The 15,082-nt window shown below is 40.3% G+C and overlaps 1 protein-coding gene across 2 annotated transcripts; it reads left to right on the forward strand.

Moving 5' to 3' along the window:
• The first annotated feature begins 1,938 nt into the window (after positions 1 to 1,938).
• On the forward strand, positions 1,939 to 14,019 carry LOC146680936 (ly6/PLAUR domain-containing protein 1-like). Of its 2 annotated transcripts, XM_085448182.1 has the most exons (5): positions 1,939 to 2,475; positions 6,669 to 6,803; positions 7,128 to 7,190; positions 10,058 to 10,318; positions 12,695 to 14,019. In XM_085448182.1, exons 1-4 carry the CDS (start codon positions 2,427 to 2,429, stop codon positions 10,291 to 10,293), a joined length of 483 nt encoding a protein of 160 aa, XP_085304308.1. In that variant the 5' UTR covers positions 1,939 to 2,426; the 3' UTR covers positions 10,294 to 10,318; positions 12,695 to 14,019. The 2 variants fall into 2 exon arrangements, with proteins under 2 accessions (XP_085304308.1, XP_085304309.1); XM_085448183.1 differs by lacking the exon at positions 7,128 to 7,190 and having other exon boundaries at positions 2,027 to 2,475.
• The last annotated feature ends 1,063 nt before the right edge of the window (positions 14,020 to 15,082 follow it).

A 15,082-nucleotide genomic window follows, 5' to 3' on the forward strand; every position in this document is an offset into this window, starting at 1 on the left:
CTGCTCACTGGATATTGTCTCTTTTACAGCACATTCTCTGTAATGAGGATAAAACTGAGATCCTCCTTATTGGCACCAAATCCAACCTTTTGAAGGCGAACCATTTCTCACTCACCATCGATAACTCCACAGTTTTCCCTTCTCCTCAGGTTAAGAGCCTTGGTGTCATCCTAGACAGTTCACTTTCCTATAAATCTCACATCAACAATCTCACCCGTTCTGCCTACTTCCATCTACGCAGCATTAACAGATTGCTTCCTTCTCTTTCCACCCAGTCTACGTCCATTCTTGTCCACAGTCTTGTTACCTCCCGTATTGACTACTGCAATTCTCTTCTGCATGGTCTCCCCCAAAAATCCCTCCATAAGCTTCCACTGCTTCAGAACTCTGCTGCTCGCATTATCACCAGAACCCCCTCCTACCAGCACATCACCCCTGTTCTTCAGGAACTTCACTGGCTCCCTGTGAAATTCCGGATAATATTCAAACTTCTTCTGCTCACCTTCAAGGCCATTCATAACCTCGCTCCTCCTTACCTTTCTGACCTGTTAACCACTACCTGTTCTGACCGTTCACTTCGTTCTTCTTCTTCTATCCAGCTTGCTGTACCTTCCTTCCGCCTCACCCCCATGGGAAGCAGAGCTTTCAGCTGCTCTGCTCCCAGGCTGTGGAACTCTCTGCCCCCAGAAATAAGAAACATTGGTTCTCTCCCCCAGTTTAAATCCCAACTCAAAACTCATCTGTTCAAATCTGCATATTCACTGTGAATCCACTGTTTGTTCATTTTATCTTGTGCTTTTGTTTTATTGTTCTTATTCTCCCATTGTTTTACTAAGTGTTTTATCCTATTATAAAGTGTCCTTGGGTGACTTGAAAGGCGCTCATAAATAAAAATGTATTATTATTATTATTATTATTATTATTATTATTATTAAAGCCTAAAGATAGTTGTGTGGGGAAATCCCAACACTCAGACCGACAACCATGACACATTCACACTTAAATCACCTTTCTTCTCCATCCTGATGCTCAGTTTGAACCTCAGCAGGCTGTGCCTGAGGGCCTCGAGTTGCTGCCATGTGATTGGCCAATTAGATATTTGCATTAAACAGGTGGACCTAATGAAGTAGTTGATGACTTAATTAGCCACATGTTCACCAACAGTGGTGTTCACAGGTGTATTGAGCACAGATTAATAAGCTCAGGACCCCAACACCTGCAGCGGAGGGAAACACTGGAGCAACAGCGATGGCACAATCTTCTCCTCTGAGTATTCTGTGTATGTACTTAGAATCCAAAACTAGATGATAGTTGTTGTTGTCGTTTTTTTTTTTGTTGTTGTTTTTTTGTTTTTAAAGATGGATTGCCTGAGTTAATTTAATTGTAAAGATAACATTTTTCTGCTCTGTGTAGTTTGAACTGACAGACGTTACTTAAATAACAAAGTTTAGCTCAGTGCACACAGGCAGGTACAGTTACAGTGATTCAGTGATAATTATCAATAGATAAATCAATCTATTAGTGTAGGGTCTTTACTTCACGGTGTAAAGTGATTGTTTGGTGCGATATAAATAAAACGGAGTTAAATGCATTCAGTGACACACACGCGCGCAGATAAAAATGTTCACATTACATCTTTTATTTTCCAAAGTAAAATGATCACATGATACGTCATTAATAAGTTCATGGCGATTACATGGCGTGAATAAGAGTAATAGTAAACGCACAGTGGCCCTCCACCCCACCTTAGAGCTGACTCAGTTACATAAATTAATATTAAAATGTGCGTCTGCACGCGGACTATTTACGCCATTAAAAAACATACACGTCGCGTGCTATGTGATCCAGGCCACTGAGAGTCTGACGTGACTGAAAGATCTTAAAAGCAGACGAGGGGAAAGTGTTTCCCTTTGCGGGGGCTACGGACTCCATTCACTGAAATATTCTGGCGAGCTGTTAGGAAGCACCAAAACGCGCCAATCCAAGTTTTGCGCACGGGGGATTTTATTTGTTATCCAAATCCACACGCCAGCGCCGAGAAAGAGTCACGGTGAGAGGATAACAAGTAATGATGCGCAATTAGTGCGCGGGCACAGGATGAGAAATGGAAACGCCAACTGTGCGCTCCAGTCACGTGGCTGCGCTTTATGATTTCTGCGCTCCGGCTCTGTCTCCAGTCGCGCTGCGTGGAGAGGAGACGCGCACTTTGCGGGCAGGAGCTTCTTCTTCTACTACTTCTCCTCCCCTCTCTCTCTTTTTCTTCGCTGTCACTTCAGTCAGCCGGGAGGATGAGCGGATCCGAGTCCGGGCTGCCTCTGCGGCGGGTCGACCTCCTTGTCTTATAACAACCTCAGGGAGTCCACGCGTGTTTGTCCCCCCATTCTTCTTCTCTTCATGTTTCCCCTCCGAGCATCATTTGGGAGAGAATGCGTCTGCTCGTTTTCGCGACTTTGCTCGGAGTCCTCCTCGATGCGGGTAGGTGCAACTTTGGGGAGACCGCAGTGGTCTCGTATGATGATAGAAGTCATGTCCACGCACAGAGAGGAAATGCAGACTTCGTTTAGAGCCAGTCGAGATGAACTTTACTTTATAGCCGGTGTAACATTTTGGAGACTCGTCTTTGTGCCAATAGATAAAGAATAAAAAAAGAGAATCTTTCCAGATGTTTTTAGATAAGTGGAGAAACAGCAGGAAGGATTTATGGTTTTGGAGAAGGAGTGCCCCCCTCCCCACCCCACACCTCACACACCCCGAGCTCATTTTGGAGCAAAGTGGGAACAATAGTAACACAGATCCACGCCAATGACGCCCTTTAAAAGTGCGAGCCGCTTGTTCCCGCTGCTGCATGACTTTCTGCCACATCGCGCTGATAGTATTTAGTTGTTCCGAAGTGCGTCAGGTGATTGGAGTTCAGAGGATGGCGATATAGAAGTAGCAAAAAGGATGTGGTTTGTGGTCTGTTTTCTTTAGCGGAACTAAGAAAACGGGGGATTTGAAGCAGTTTTCTAGAAGTGATGAGCAGAGCTCGGGAGCTGGATGCTGCTCTGGTGTCCTGATTTCAGGAGTCTGCAGGTTTTGCTTGGTTTAAATGTTTTAGGGTGGTGTTGTGGTGGTGGATATGATATGAGGACCTTTAAAGTTGGAGGTGAATGCTTGCTGCCATTTAAATGATTGCACCAGTGATATCTATAAGCTTGAGTGGGATGTTTAGAGCAGGCGTTTCTGCAGGGATGGATTTTTGAGCTGCTCTGATGAAGATATCCTAGCATGGAGCAGTAAGTGAGCATACGCAGTGATCTGATGAAAAATGCTGAGATTTGATTATATAAATTTATAGACTTTGCTTTTAGTTATGATGCAGAGAGGTGGCACTGAGTCTGTAGATCATCTGATTTCCAACCGTAGCAGTCACTTAAACAGGACTACAACGTCATTGTGGGCACTGTGATGTCTAATTCATATGTTTACTTACACTCACTTTCTTTTTGCCTCACGGTTTGAGCAGATCTCTGCAGAGCATGAGGCATCTCAAGGTTTCTGGCAATAGGAGAAGAATAAATATTTTTGTGATTTCTGGGCTCATTTTTTCTCACACAGTATAAAAGTTAATAAAGGCCTATTGTGCTCTTTCAAAATAAAGGCTGAATATATGTATTTCAAATTAATCCTCACGATTTAGCTTGATGACTGCAAAAGAAATATGTCTGCTGCATCTGCAATGACTGACGGAGTCCAGTCCACCTTTTAAATTAGAGCTGATCTTTTAACGCTCCACAGAGAACATGCAAAGAACAGAATGATTTATTTGAAAAATGAGGACCGAGTAGGTCTTTGAACAGCTCCTGTGGGGTCTGCAGGTGCCTCTGCTGGTAAGTTAAAAAAAGCGGCAGATGAAATTGGCAAAAACCCACATAAAAGTGCATTTGTATATTTACAAGAGGTTGCCGTAGCAATCTGGACTCTGGTTTTAGTACCTCAGGGGATAAGGATGCAGATGGGTCATCTATGCACTGGCAGATTACATTTAACGCGGCAGCTTTGTGTTGTAAATGGAGTTTTATCAGCTATAAAATCCACGGGTTACCAGGGAATTAAGAACAGCCACTCTGAGCTTTGCTGATGTGTTTTCTTTACGGCTTATTCTGTGTGAATTTATAACCTCTCTGCTGACACTCGAGACATCCAATAAAAGAGAGCAAAGAAAAACATGTGCTTTTATGTGCTTCGTGCAGTCAGGAGACCTTGTCACTGTCCATCTGCTTGTAGGCGTAAAGTCAAAACACCCAGCGGGAGATAAAAAGATGACAGAGCGCTCTCGTGGAGCGCCATTAGTCATGTTTGGAGCAAATATACCGTTGAACAAATGGTATATGTGCTAAAATCTGTACAAGCATCTATTGCTCAACTCTGGGAGAACACAGGGGATGAAATAAACACACAGCCCTGATTCACAGATACTGTGAACAATTATCAATAATCCAAGAAAAATAGTCCTGTGAAGAGCAGCTTCAAACTTGAGAAAAGTCTGGTAAACTTCATCAGTCGTCACCTGTGCTGTTCATATGACGAATAACGCCTATCCTGACTTGCTTTAAAGCTGCTGTTTGAAGAGGACAGGCTGAAGCCCGTACACACTCACAGGATCAGCCATGATTAGGTTTACAGTGAGGGAGAAAGGGTGACATCACCACACACCTGTGGTGGCCAGTTGCTATGGTGCATAACGCCACTGAGAGGAGGGGGAGGTGTGAAAAACCCTGTTGTCTGAGTCACTGAGGTCCAGGCTCTGGAGAGGCCAGTCAATCAAATAAATGTAGCTGTTGCCAATTAGACACTTTCCAGATGGTTTTGCATGGCGGATCAAAATCTGACGGTAGTTTTCTGTGTTCAAAATATATTCATTTTGACAAGATCTCTAACACCACTGGCTGAAATGCTGCCCCAAACCATGACAGAGCCTCCACCGTGTTTTACAGGTGGCTGTAGACACTCGTTGTTAAGTTAAACTGGGACTGAAAATGAGTTTTTTTTGTTTGTTTGTTTTTTTGTGTCCCGTTTGGATCTTTAGCCATCAGAATTGTTGTCTTAAGGCCAAGAAAGATGCCAAGCGGATTTATTTTACCAATTTTACAACTGCAAAGCTCTCCAGCGAGTAGTGCGGTGCTCTGAACAGATAATTGGAGGTGAGCTTCCCTCCCTCCAAGACATCTACAGGAAGCGCTGCCTGAGGAAAGCGGGGAGGATCATCAAGGACTCCAGTCACCCCAGCCATAAACTGTTCAGACTACTTCCCTCAGGAAGGAGGTTCTGCAGCATCCGGTCCCGAACCAGCAGACTGAGAGACAGCTTCTTCCACCAGGCCATCAGACTGCTGAACACGTCATAGACACCTCACCTTTACTACTGGAACTTCAACATTATGCACTCCATACTGTACAGTAATGCCACTGTTTTGCACATGTCTCACTCTGTATATTTTTATATATTTTATTTTATTGTTTACTCTATTTAAATTGTAAAATATGTGTATACACACACACACACACACACACACACACACACACACACACACACACACACACACACACACACGTGGAAAACATTTAGTATACACATCCAGAAATGCATATACTATTATATATTGTACATATATTTATTAGTTTCAGATGTAGCCATTCTTGTATTTTGCCTGTTTATGTTATTGTATTTTGCACAACTCAGTTGCTTGTGAAGCTCGCACACAAGAATTTCACTCGTATGTACTGTACCAATGTACCTGCACATGTGATGTGACAATAAAAGTGATTTGATTTGATTTGGATCATCATGGCCTTGCCATATTGGTCCATTTGATTGACCTTTATTATAAGTATGAATTTATTTTATTTTCGGTTGCTACAAGCGGGACAGACATGACTGGGGGATAGGACAGGGAGAAAGAATGAAAGAAAGAGAGGGAGAGAAAGAAAACCAAAGGGGAGAAGAGACGGTGAGAAGGGGGGGAGGAGAGAAAAAAAAACAAAACACCTGAAAATGAGTTTAAAAGCAGGCAATACTCGTGGACCAAGTGACTTAATTTAATGGCCGGCAGGGGGTGTCTGCTATTGCTTTTCAGATTGTACACACTCTCCTTGGTTTACGACCTCAGTAAACACTTTTTCTGATCGTTTGATGGACTCAAACGCTAGATTCAAGTTCTAGGTAATGATTGGAAAATTAAAAAATCATATTGCTTGAAATTTCATAGCTTTGCACAGTCACATTAATCACAGAGCATCATTCATTATCACTCAGTGGTGCATAATAGAAGAATGCAGCTTATGGGCATATTTTTAAGTCTTTAAAGTATCAATAAGTAATATCAAAGTTTATTCAACCGATCTCTCAGGAAGCTAAGATTCCACCTGCTGCTAATCTTGAGTTTGCAAACCTCTTGGAAACAGTGGCTAGGCCTATCTTTCTCATTTTCTTCACAAGATAAAAAAATCTAGCCAAGTTTTTAAGCTCCGCGCTTTTGACATTTGACAAAAAAACAAATGTTAAACGCATTCCTTTGCTTATCAAGCTGTGACGGGAGGATTGATTATCCACGTGAAGAACTCTGTAGGGTGGGAAACAAAAAAAGTCCTGCAATAACTGAACATTTCTGCTTCCACTCTGTGTGGCAGGAGATACCCTTCAGATTCAGTGCTACCAGTGTGAGGAGATGAAGCACAATGACTGCTCCACGCCAGAGTACATCGTCAACTGTACCGTCAACGTACAGGACATGTGCCAGAAGGAGGTGCTGGTCAAATCTGATGGTAAGCCGCTTCTCGTTGTTAGCTCATGAAGTCTGGCAATGCCTCAGTAGAGGCCCCAACGTTACAGAGATTACAGAATTATGTATGCTTGATGGAGGAATGTCTTTCTTGGTTTTCTCATTCCTTTACGCGCTCCAGAACAGAGTCCATAAAGGTTGAGAGACTGGGATTAATGCACAGTCTGAGCCAGCCAAAAGTACAAAGATAGAGTTTCTGTCTATCAGTAGAAAGAAGGAAGGTGACCGTCTGGAAACCAGAGATGAAACTGAAAACACATCGCTCAGAGAGAACGTGACTTCTTAAGTTTTCTTCTCTGCCATTTAGGTGAGGCTGCCGTAATTGACTACGCTCGTTTTGGTCGTAGCATGACTTTTATTTTCGAGTCACGTAAGTGGAGCCTACATAAACAACTCTTTAAATTAACTGTGATGTTTGCAGATGTGTGTAATTTTCTCTGTCATTAGTGACAAAAAAGAAAGTACCCAAGGATACCCAACTTCTTCCATCCCAAAATACCTGTTAATCGTTGTGTCTTATTGACTGGTCCAAAAGAGCAATCTCCTGTGATTTTCAGTGAAATAGATATTGTTATCTGTAATTTAGTTCCTTTGCTCTGCTTTGAAGGAAAAGAGAAGCACTGACTGATGTGTAGGCTGACTCTGGTGTAGGACTCGGTATCACAGAGGGGACACTGGGCTGTGGTACAGTGTGTAAAAATGTTCCAGTTGTAAACCTACATAAACGTTCCCATCCATTGCTTTTTTTTTTTTATTTGCAGGCTCGTTTTCACATAAGCCTTATTTGTATTGTGATGTTGTTTTGCTGATCCAAAACCCCAGCTGACTGAAACTACTTCATTCAGCTCATTTGTCAAAGACAAGAGGCTTTCATTCAGCTGCCACTGAGATTAGATTAGTTTTGTGCCGCCTTACAAGAAATAAAATAGCTCAGTCTATAGAGTGAAAAAAACTGACAGTTTGGAAAAGAGGTGGGACAATTTTTTAAGCAGACATTTTTTTAAAATTCCAAACTAGGAAACCTACCAGGGGTCATGTGGTAGAAAATGCAAAAAAAGATTAACAAACCTCCATTTATTGTCTAAAAATGTATAAATATGAAATAATAAAAGGAAAAGTGGATACAACCACAATACGGGTGTAGCGTTTGAACTTTTATTTCACATCCAGAGCAGTATAAGGTAGGAAGTTTAATTTGTTTTGGGCACCAGAATATTATTTTGAGCTATCTCAAAATTTGAACTTACTGAGTATCTTAAAATTTCAAGTTAAAATTTTGGCATATTTAATTCGAAATTTCAAGTTTTTTTTTTTTGTTTTGAGATGCTATCGAACATTTTAATTTATTGATGGTAAAACTAAATAATTAAAATTCAGTAGCAAAATCAAGCTTCCATAAAATATTTATCTGTACATTTATCTGTGTATTTATCTGCTAACATCTGTTTGGCTAACTAGCATAGCCAAGTATGAAAAGTATTAGCATAGCATTTCTTCAAAGACCAAAGCTCATCATTAACTTTAAGGTTGTTGAGTTAAATCTTATTTAAAGAGCTGTGAAAGATCCAAGGTGCTCTCCGTTTCTAAACAGAAATTATTAACGTGATTTTCATTACATTTTGAGAACGTTTACACTTTAGCATCCCCAGCTAACATAATCAAAAGATGTGCACAGACAACGGCTAGTTCTTCTAAAAGTCTTTTCTATTATAGTGTTGGGAAAAAAAACATTTTCAGTTTTATTCAGTCCTGTTCCTTTAGTTCAATTTCTTCCATGTAATAAATGTATTTTTATTTAATCTAGATATTAATTAACCTAGTATCAAACATATTTTTGTAACATTGCTTCTAAGGCCCAAACAGTCATTAGCTATCAGTTTGCTTTGTTCACTCTTATTTAAAGACCCGAGTGGGAGCTTGTGCAAAATGCTATTAGAATCTGAGTTACAACTGTCAACAGTAACCTGTTCTTTGTTGGATTTTGGTGTTTACATATAGCTCGATTTAAAAAAAAAAAAAAGAAAAATCTTCCGTTGTAGTACTGATATTAATATAATTAATCCAAGGCTAAAGCACATCATTAATTATCATTTTATTGTGTAAATGTTTTTCCTGCCTTAACAATTATGTTAATATATATATATTAATATCAGTTTAATTTCTGATATTATGCAAATCAGAAATTAAACCAACATTAGTGACTGTAATCTGTTTTTTGCTCAATTTTTACTAAATTTGGGGATGTTTATTTTTCAACTACTCCATCTTTACACGGTATTGTGCATTTGCTTTCCCTAACATGTTTGCAGCCTAGTATTTGAAGTAAAAATATTCTTTATTTTTACAGACTGTCAATATTATGTTTGCAGCTACCTGCAAAAGTCCCTTCAGATAACAAACTTATCATTGATTGGCTTATCAGATTTTTCCTATTAGTTGTCAAATCTCAGACAGCACGTGGCTTGATGAAGTGTCTTATAATTGGAAGTTTATAGGTTCAGTGCTTGCAACAAAGTAGCCTTGCGTGGTGTCCTTGAGTAAAACATTGATCCCTCATAGCATTGCCTCAGATAGTAATTTTAGGCTTTACCTTGACAGACAGAGAAGCAGTTCTGTAGAAACATGTGCCTTATTACCACATACCAAACAAGCACTATCAAGGGGAAAAAATGCTAAGATGCACATTTTTCCTGCCTTTCCACTTAATGGAACTCCCTGCTGCAGAAATTGAATTTATCTGAATTTGATTTAATCCACACAGCAAAGGAATGTTTCATTTGCAGACAACAGAAACAACCACATGAATAATACAGTAACAATACCACATAGATGACAAAATGCTTCCTATATCAAGCATACCGTAGAAAAACATAACAAATAACAGCAATAGGTACCAGATAGAGAAAGGTTACTTGATAAAGAAGTCAGAAAGTGCAGAGTGAATAAAAAGCATTTTTCCAACACATCGCAGAAACAAATTGTCCCTCACCGCACAACGTTAGTTAATAAAAGGAGACAGGAAATCAGTACTTTCAAAGTCCAAATAGGACAATAAAGTACTGCAGCTCTTATAAGTTGAGTCTAAGCAATCTTATTACAGCAGGGACAATGAATCCACATTTCTTTGCAACTTTTGTTAAATGCATTTCCAACTACTGGAATCTCTTTTACTATTTTTACTATTTTTTCTGTTTGAACACTGGAAACATTTAGAGAGCTCTTGATTATTATTTTCAGGGATACATTATCGGAAATCGTGTGCATCCTCGGGGGCTTGCCTCATCGCCTCCTCTGGCTACCAGCAGTTCTGCACCGGCAGGTTGAATTCAGTCTGCATCTCCTGCTGCAACACCCCACTCTGCAACGGCCCCAAGAGGAAGCGTCCCACCAACTCGGCGGCAACGACCACCCTGCAGACGAACCGGCCTCTTCTTCTTTTCCTGCTCGCACTGCTGCTCCTCCTACTGACGTAGATGATGTTCCCGCCACAACTTCGCTGTACAGTTTGTTTTCTGTCTAAACCATTTAAAAGAATTTACCTTTCCAATCAGAATTAAAGTCAAGTTTGTAAAAGAAAGCATGGTGTTAAAACCACATAAGCGAGGGGATAATATGACGGTAGATTTAATGGGTTTTTTTTGTTTTGTTTTTTTAAATCAGTGTGACCCAAAATGACTGAGGCACTGAGCTTATCAAACACAACAGTAATTACTCAAGTCAGGGCCAAGAGACATTTATCCACAGATTTCTGCAAAAACCAAAGGGTTTTTACAAATTTGCCCGTGGGGCCATTAAAAAAAATGCAGGTTTCAGACACTTTTGCTTTGCTCTCACCTTGCACACAAGGAAAGTGCATCCATCATTCATGCGGAGTATATTTTTCCATAAATAGGTGATATAAACAGGGATATTCCGTACTGCAGAGCCAGTGATCTATTGCTGCTGAACTTCTACTTCTAAAATAAAGCCCAAGTAACAAAAACCCCAGTTCCTTGAATGGCCACTTGGTGAAGGTCACTGCAAAAGGAAGCCAGTCCCCCGAGTACCTTTAAATCAGATATACACATGCTCAAAGCATCTCCCCCCCACACCGAAAAAAAAAAGAAGCTTTGGTTTGTTTCTTTTCAGTAAAACTTAATTTTTCTGACACTCCATCATTTCAGTTTTATTAAAACCTCAGTTAGGGACCAGTCTGCAACCATCTGGCAACCACCGGTGCCAAGGGAAGAATCTGTATTCCTCAACCAGTGAGATCATGATTGCTTTTGTTGGTAGCATTCAAAGAGGTCTCCTTTTGATTGCTTTAGTCACTAGCCGTTTGCCAGGATTGTCAGTAGCTGACATGAGAGACACCGACTTAGCTGCAAACAAATCAAACAGTGGGAAAACTACAAATAATGCAATGGAAACTAGAAATGCAATGACCAAATAAAGGTATCTCCTTTTTTAATGTGTTGCTTGCATCAAAAAGGTACAACATTTACTTTGAAGGCAAAGATTCTCTGTGTCTGGTTTGCATCTTTTGCAAATTTTACTAAAGATTGGGAAGTAGTTGGTAAGTGTTTGCAGACAGGTCAGCATCTTCCGTGTAAACCACAGGTATCAACAGCAGTCTGCTAGCAGCCAAAGCAATCTCAAGGAAGTTTTGGCACAGCACCCTCTTTGCTACCAATTTCTCCTGGTAAAAATCAGCAACCTCCAGCAACTGCTCTCCATGTGGTTGGTTTTTCCTTGGCTTCGAGTTAAGCATGATTAAAGGTATGGACAGTACTGCAAGGGATGAAGTACCAAACTCAAAGCCTCAATGGATAGTCTACAAATCACTGGGTAATGTTATGGTGGGCCATCCGTCTTATATATACAGTGTATGAGCTCAGCCTGTAGCTTCACCACAGAGAGATGGAGCTAAACTAGGTACAGGACCTTTTGTCGGCCCTCTTTTAGGTAAAGCTGATCAAGTGTGAGTTAATGCTTTAGTTCAGAGGTGGGCAACTCCAGGCCTCGAGGGCCGGTGTCCTGCAGATTTTAGATCTCACCCTGGGTCAACACACCTGAATCACATGATTAGTTCATTACCAGGCCTCCGGAGAACTTCAAGAAATGTTGAGGAGGTAATTTAGCCATTTAAATCAGCTGTGTTCATTCAAAAACCTGCAGGACACCGGCCCTCTAGGCATGGAGTTGCCCGCCCCTGCTTTAGTTATAGCTCACAACAGGTTGTCTTAGTTGTGCACAAAACCTGGAAGCTATGAGAGGAACCTGACCTGGGTGACAAAGGACACTGTGCTTCTTTAACAGATTAAACAAATAAGTCTTGTTATGTCATTTTGACAGTTTTAGAAGTGAAGGTAGGTGACTCTTGTCTTCTAGACAGAGCGAGGGGGATTGTTTTCCCCTTTTTTCCAGTGATTAGCTGAGCTAACTACCATCTGGCTGTAAACGTAATGGGCAGATGTGAGACTAGTATCAATCGTCTCATTTGATATGCACTAGAAAGCAAATTAGCATATGTCCTCAATCTATTACTCTTAAATTAGCTAAGGGAAATCTTAATGCTGCTCTCTACAGTGATAACTGCTTTTCCTGCTTTGCAACAGTTTGGAGGCCCTAAACAAATAATTTTTCTCATCTTTTAATAAATGAATGTGAGTGGAGTGCACAAAGCCCTGATTTCAACCAAAATTCAACAAAACAGCGAGTGTCGGATCGTATGTGTTGCCTGAGTTCACTGGCTGTGAGATATTTAGCATGAAGGTGAAAAGACTAAACACACACAGAAATGGTTTCAAAGTTACTGTTTTAAGATAGTGTTTTCTTTTTCTTTCTTTCTTTCTTTTTAAACAAATACATACGATGTGCTTTTTGTTGCCACAGGTTCATCCCGGGGTCTGGACCTTACGAGGAGATTTGGACACCACATCGGCTTCGTAGCTTCTCAGCTTTATGGAAAACTGTCAGTGTTATTGATAAAATGGCGTAACCGCTGAGAGTGACACGGAAACCCCGGAGAAGTGAAAGCATACAGAGCTTTGTGAATCATTGATTGCTCGGGTTTGAAGAGGATGCGGCTGAGTCATCTCTCGCCTTTTTTTTCTTTCTTTTCTCTTTTTTTTTTCTCTTTTGGCTTTTTGTGAAGTGGAGTGTTTATGTGAAGAAGCTGGTCTCAAGTTATTTTCTGGTTATTAGATGCTGTAAAAAAAAAAAAGTGCTGGTGGAGGTTATAATACTTTTGAGCTTTTTCATTTTCTGGTCTTACGGTTTGAAACGGCGCTGCTGGTTTCATTTTCCTGTCGACGCTGTAGCTGTTTATGCTCTGAATACACAGATTTGACCTTACGAAGCCAAACTTTAGTTTTATTTCTCATATGTTACCGTGAAGACTGCACATTGACTGAGGCAACAAGTTGAAGGTTTCCCAGCTCTCTCGCACCTTCCTTTCACATTTATGCTTATTCTCCACTATCAACCGTCATTTCTCTTTGTTTCTGCGTTGTCAATCATAGGGTTGCTTCTGCGATATAAAGCACTATTAGTAGGCATTAATATTCCTGTGTAGAATGATCTATTAAATTGTCTCATAGCCTTCATATTACATAGTGCAGAATAATAAGAAAAAAATATAAGTACAAATAAAATTCTCACTCGAGACTTGCTTCAGGTGATCTCTGTCATATTTCCCTTTAAGTATCCTTCATGGCCCCAAAATCACGGTTCCCTCTGCATGCTGTAAAACAAATTTCATAACTGAAACCTGATTTGATTCTCATATTTCAGTGTTCAGATGAGCATTTTAGAAAATTTCTGCATTTATATTTGCCTCTAAATGATCTGTTTGCCTATTTATTCTTATCACGGATATTTGTTTTGCTGCTTGCGTTGGCTATCTGTACCGTATCGTATTTATTCTGTGGTGAATGTGCTGTGGACGGCGATGCAGACACTCCGGCGCTGTATTTTAATGCCACACGTGAAGGTTTTAACGGTCCCGAGGAGAGCGCAGGACAAGAAACTGCAGTTCAAGAACGTCAAGAGGAAAGGCATACTTGAGTTTATTATTTCTAGATTTGAAAAAGCTGTGTCAGAGACGGGGCCATCTGATAAACTTTTGTCTTTTTATTGATCTTCTGTGAAGAGTAACACTGTATTCTGCTGATATGTGATGTAAATAAATGTTGCAGAAATGTTGCAGAAAAACTGCCGTTAAGCAGCAAGACGTCGTGATTTCACTCTAAGAGCTCGTTCACTTTGTGTTTGAAAACTAAGAAGTTTAACAGATAATGGAGCGCAAAATATTAAACATTTAATAATAACTCTGTTACTTTTTGGAAACTTCTTGGTCTATGTAATTAAGACAATTTAAGGCGGGGAAATTGTCAAGAAATTGCAAGACTTCTGACCAAAGCAATAATAATTCATTAAAACGACACTAGAAGCTAAAAATATTAGAAATTGTATTTAAATGAAATAACAATAAAAACAAACAGAAACAATATTGTGTGCTTATAAAACAAACTAAATTTATAATTTATGGATAGGGAAATGTCCTCGGCTTTAGTCTTGGTCAGTGTGGTCAAATTTGTCCAACAAGCACCGAGACAGTCTGGACATTTATCGAGACCAGCATGTCCGCATGTCGTCAAGTGTTTGCATTGTAATTGCTAGTCTGAACCTATCAAATCTGCCCCTAACAAATGTCACGCACATTACAAATGCTTTCATTGGCCACTTTATACTTTTTCTAAAAACACTATTACACCACCAGCAGACTGAATTGATAGAAAGCAGGCTGATCCATGTTTTCATGTTGTTCACACCTAATTTTGACCCTACCGTGTGAATGTTGCAGCAGAAATCAAGACTCACCAGCCCATGCAACGTTTTTCTAATCTTCTTTTGTCCAATTTTGACGAGCCCCTGTGAATTGTAGCCTCAGTTTCCTGATCTTATCTGACAGGAGCTGCACCCGGCGTGGTCTTCTGCTGCTGTTGAGATGCTCTTCTGCATAACTTGGTTGAAACGAGTGGTTATTTGAGTTGCTGTTCCCTTCCTGTCAGCTGGAAGCAGTATGGTCATTCTCCTCTGACCTCTGCCAACAGCAAGACATTCTGCGTAAAACAGACGGTGGTGTGGCAAATCACAACAGTTTCTGATGCTCAGCTTGAACTTGAGAACATGACCATGATCGGTTGTGTTCATGAGCAACAAAAAACAACTAAAACTAACACTGAAACTAGGAAAAACCAAACTGAAACTAAACAATAT

Source organism: Copadichromis virginalis, linkage group LG23 (assembly GCF_057382275.1).
Source record: "Copadichromis virginalis isolate Kocher_CV1m ecotype Utaka linkage group LG23, C_Virginalis_male_GT1.1, whole genome shotgun sequence".
NCBI lineage: Eukaryota > Metazoa > Chordata > Actinopteri > Cichliformes > Cichlidae > Copadichromis > Copadichromis virginalis.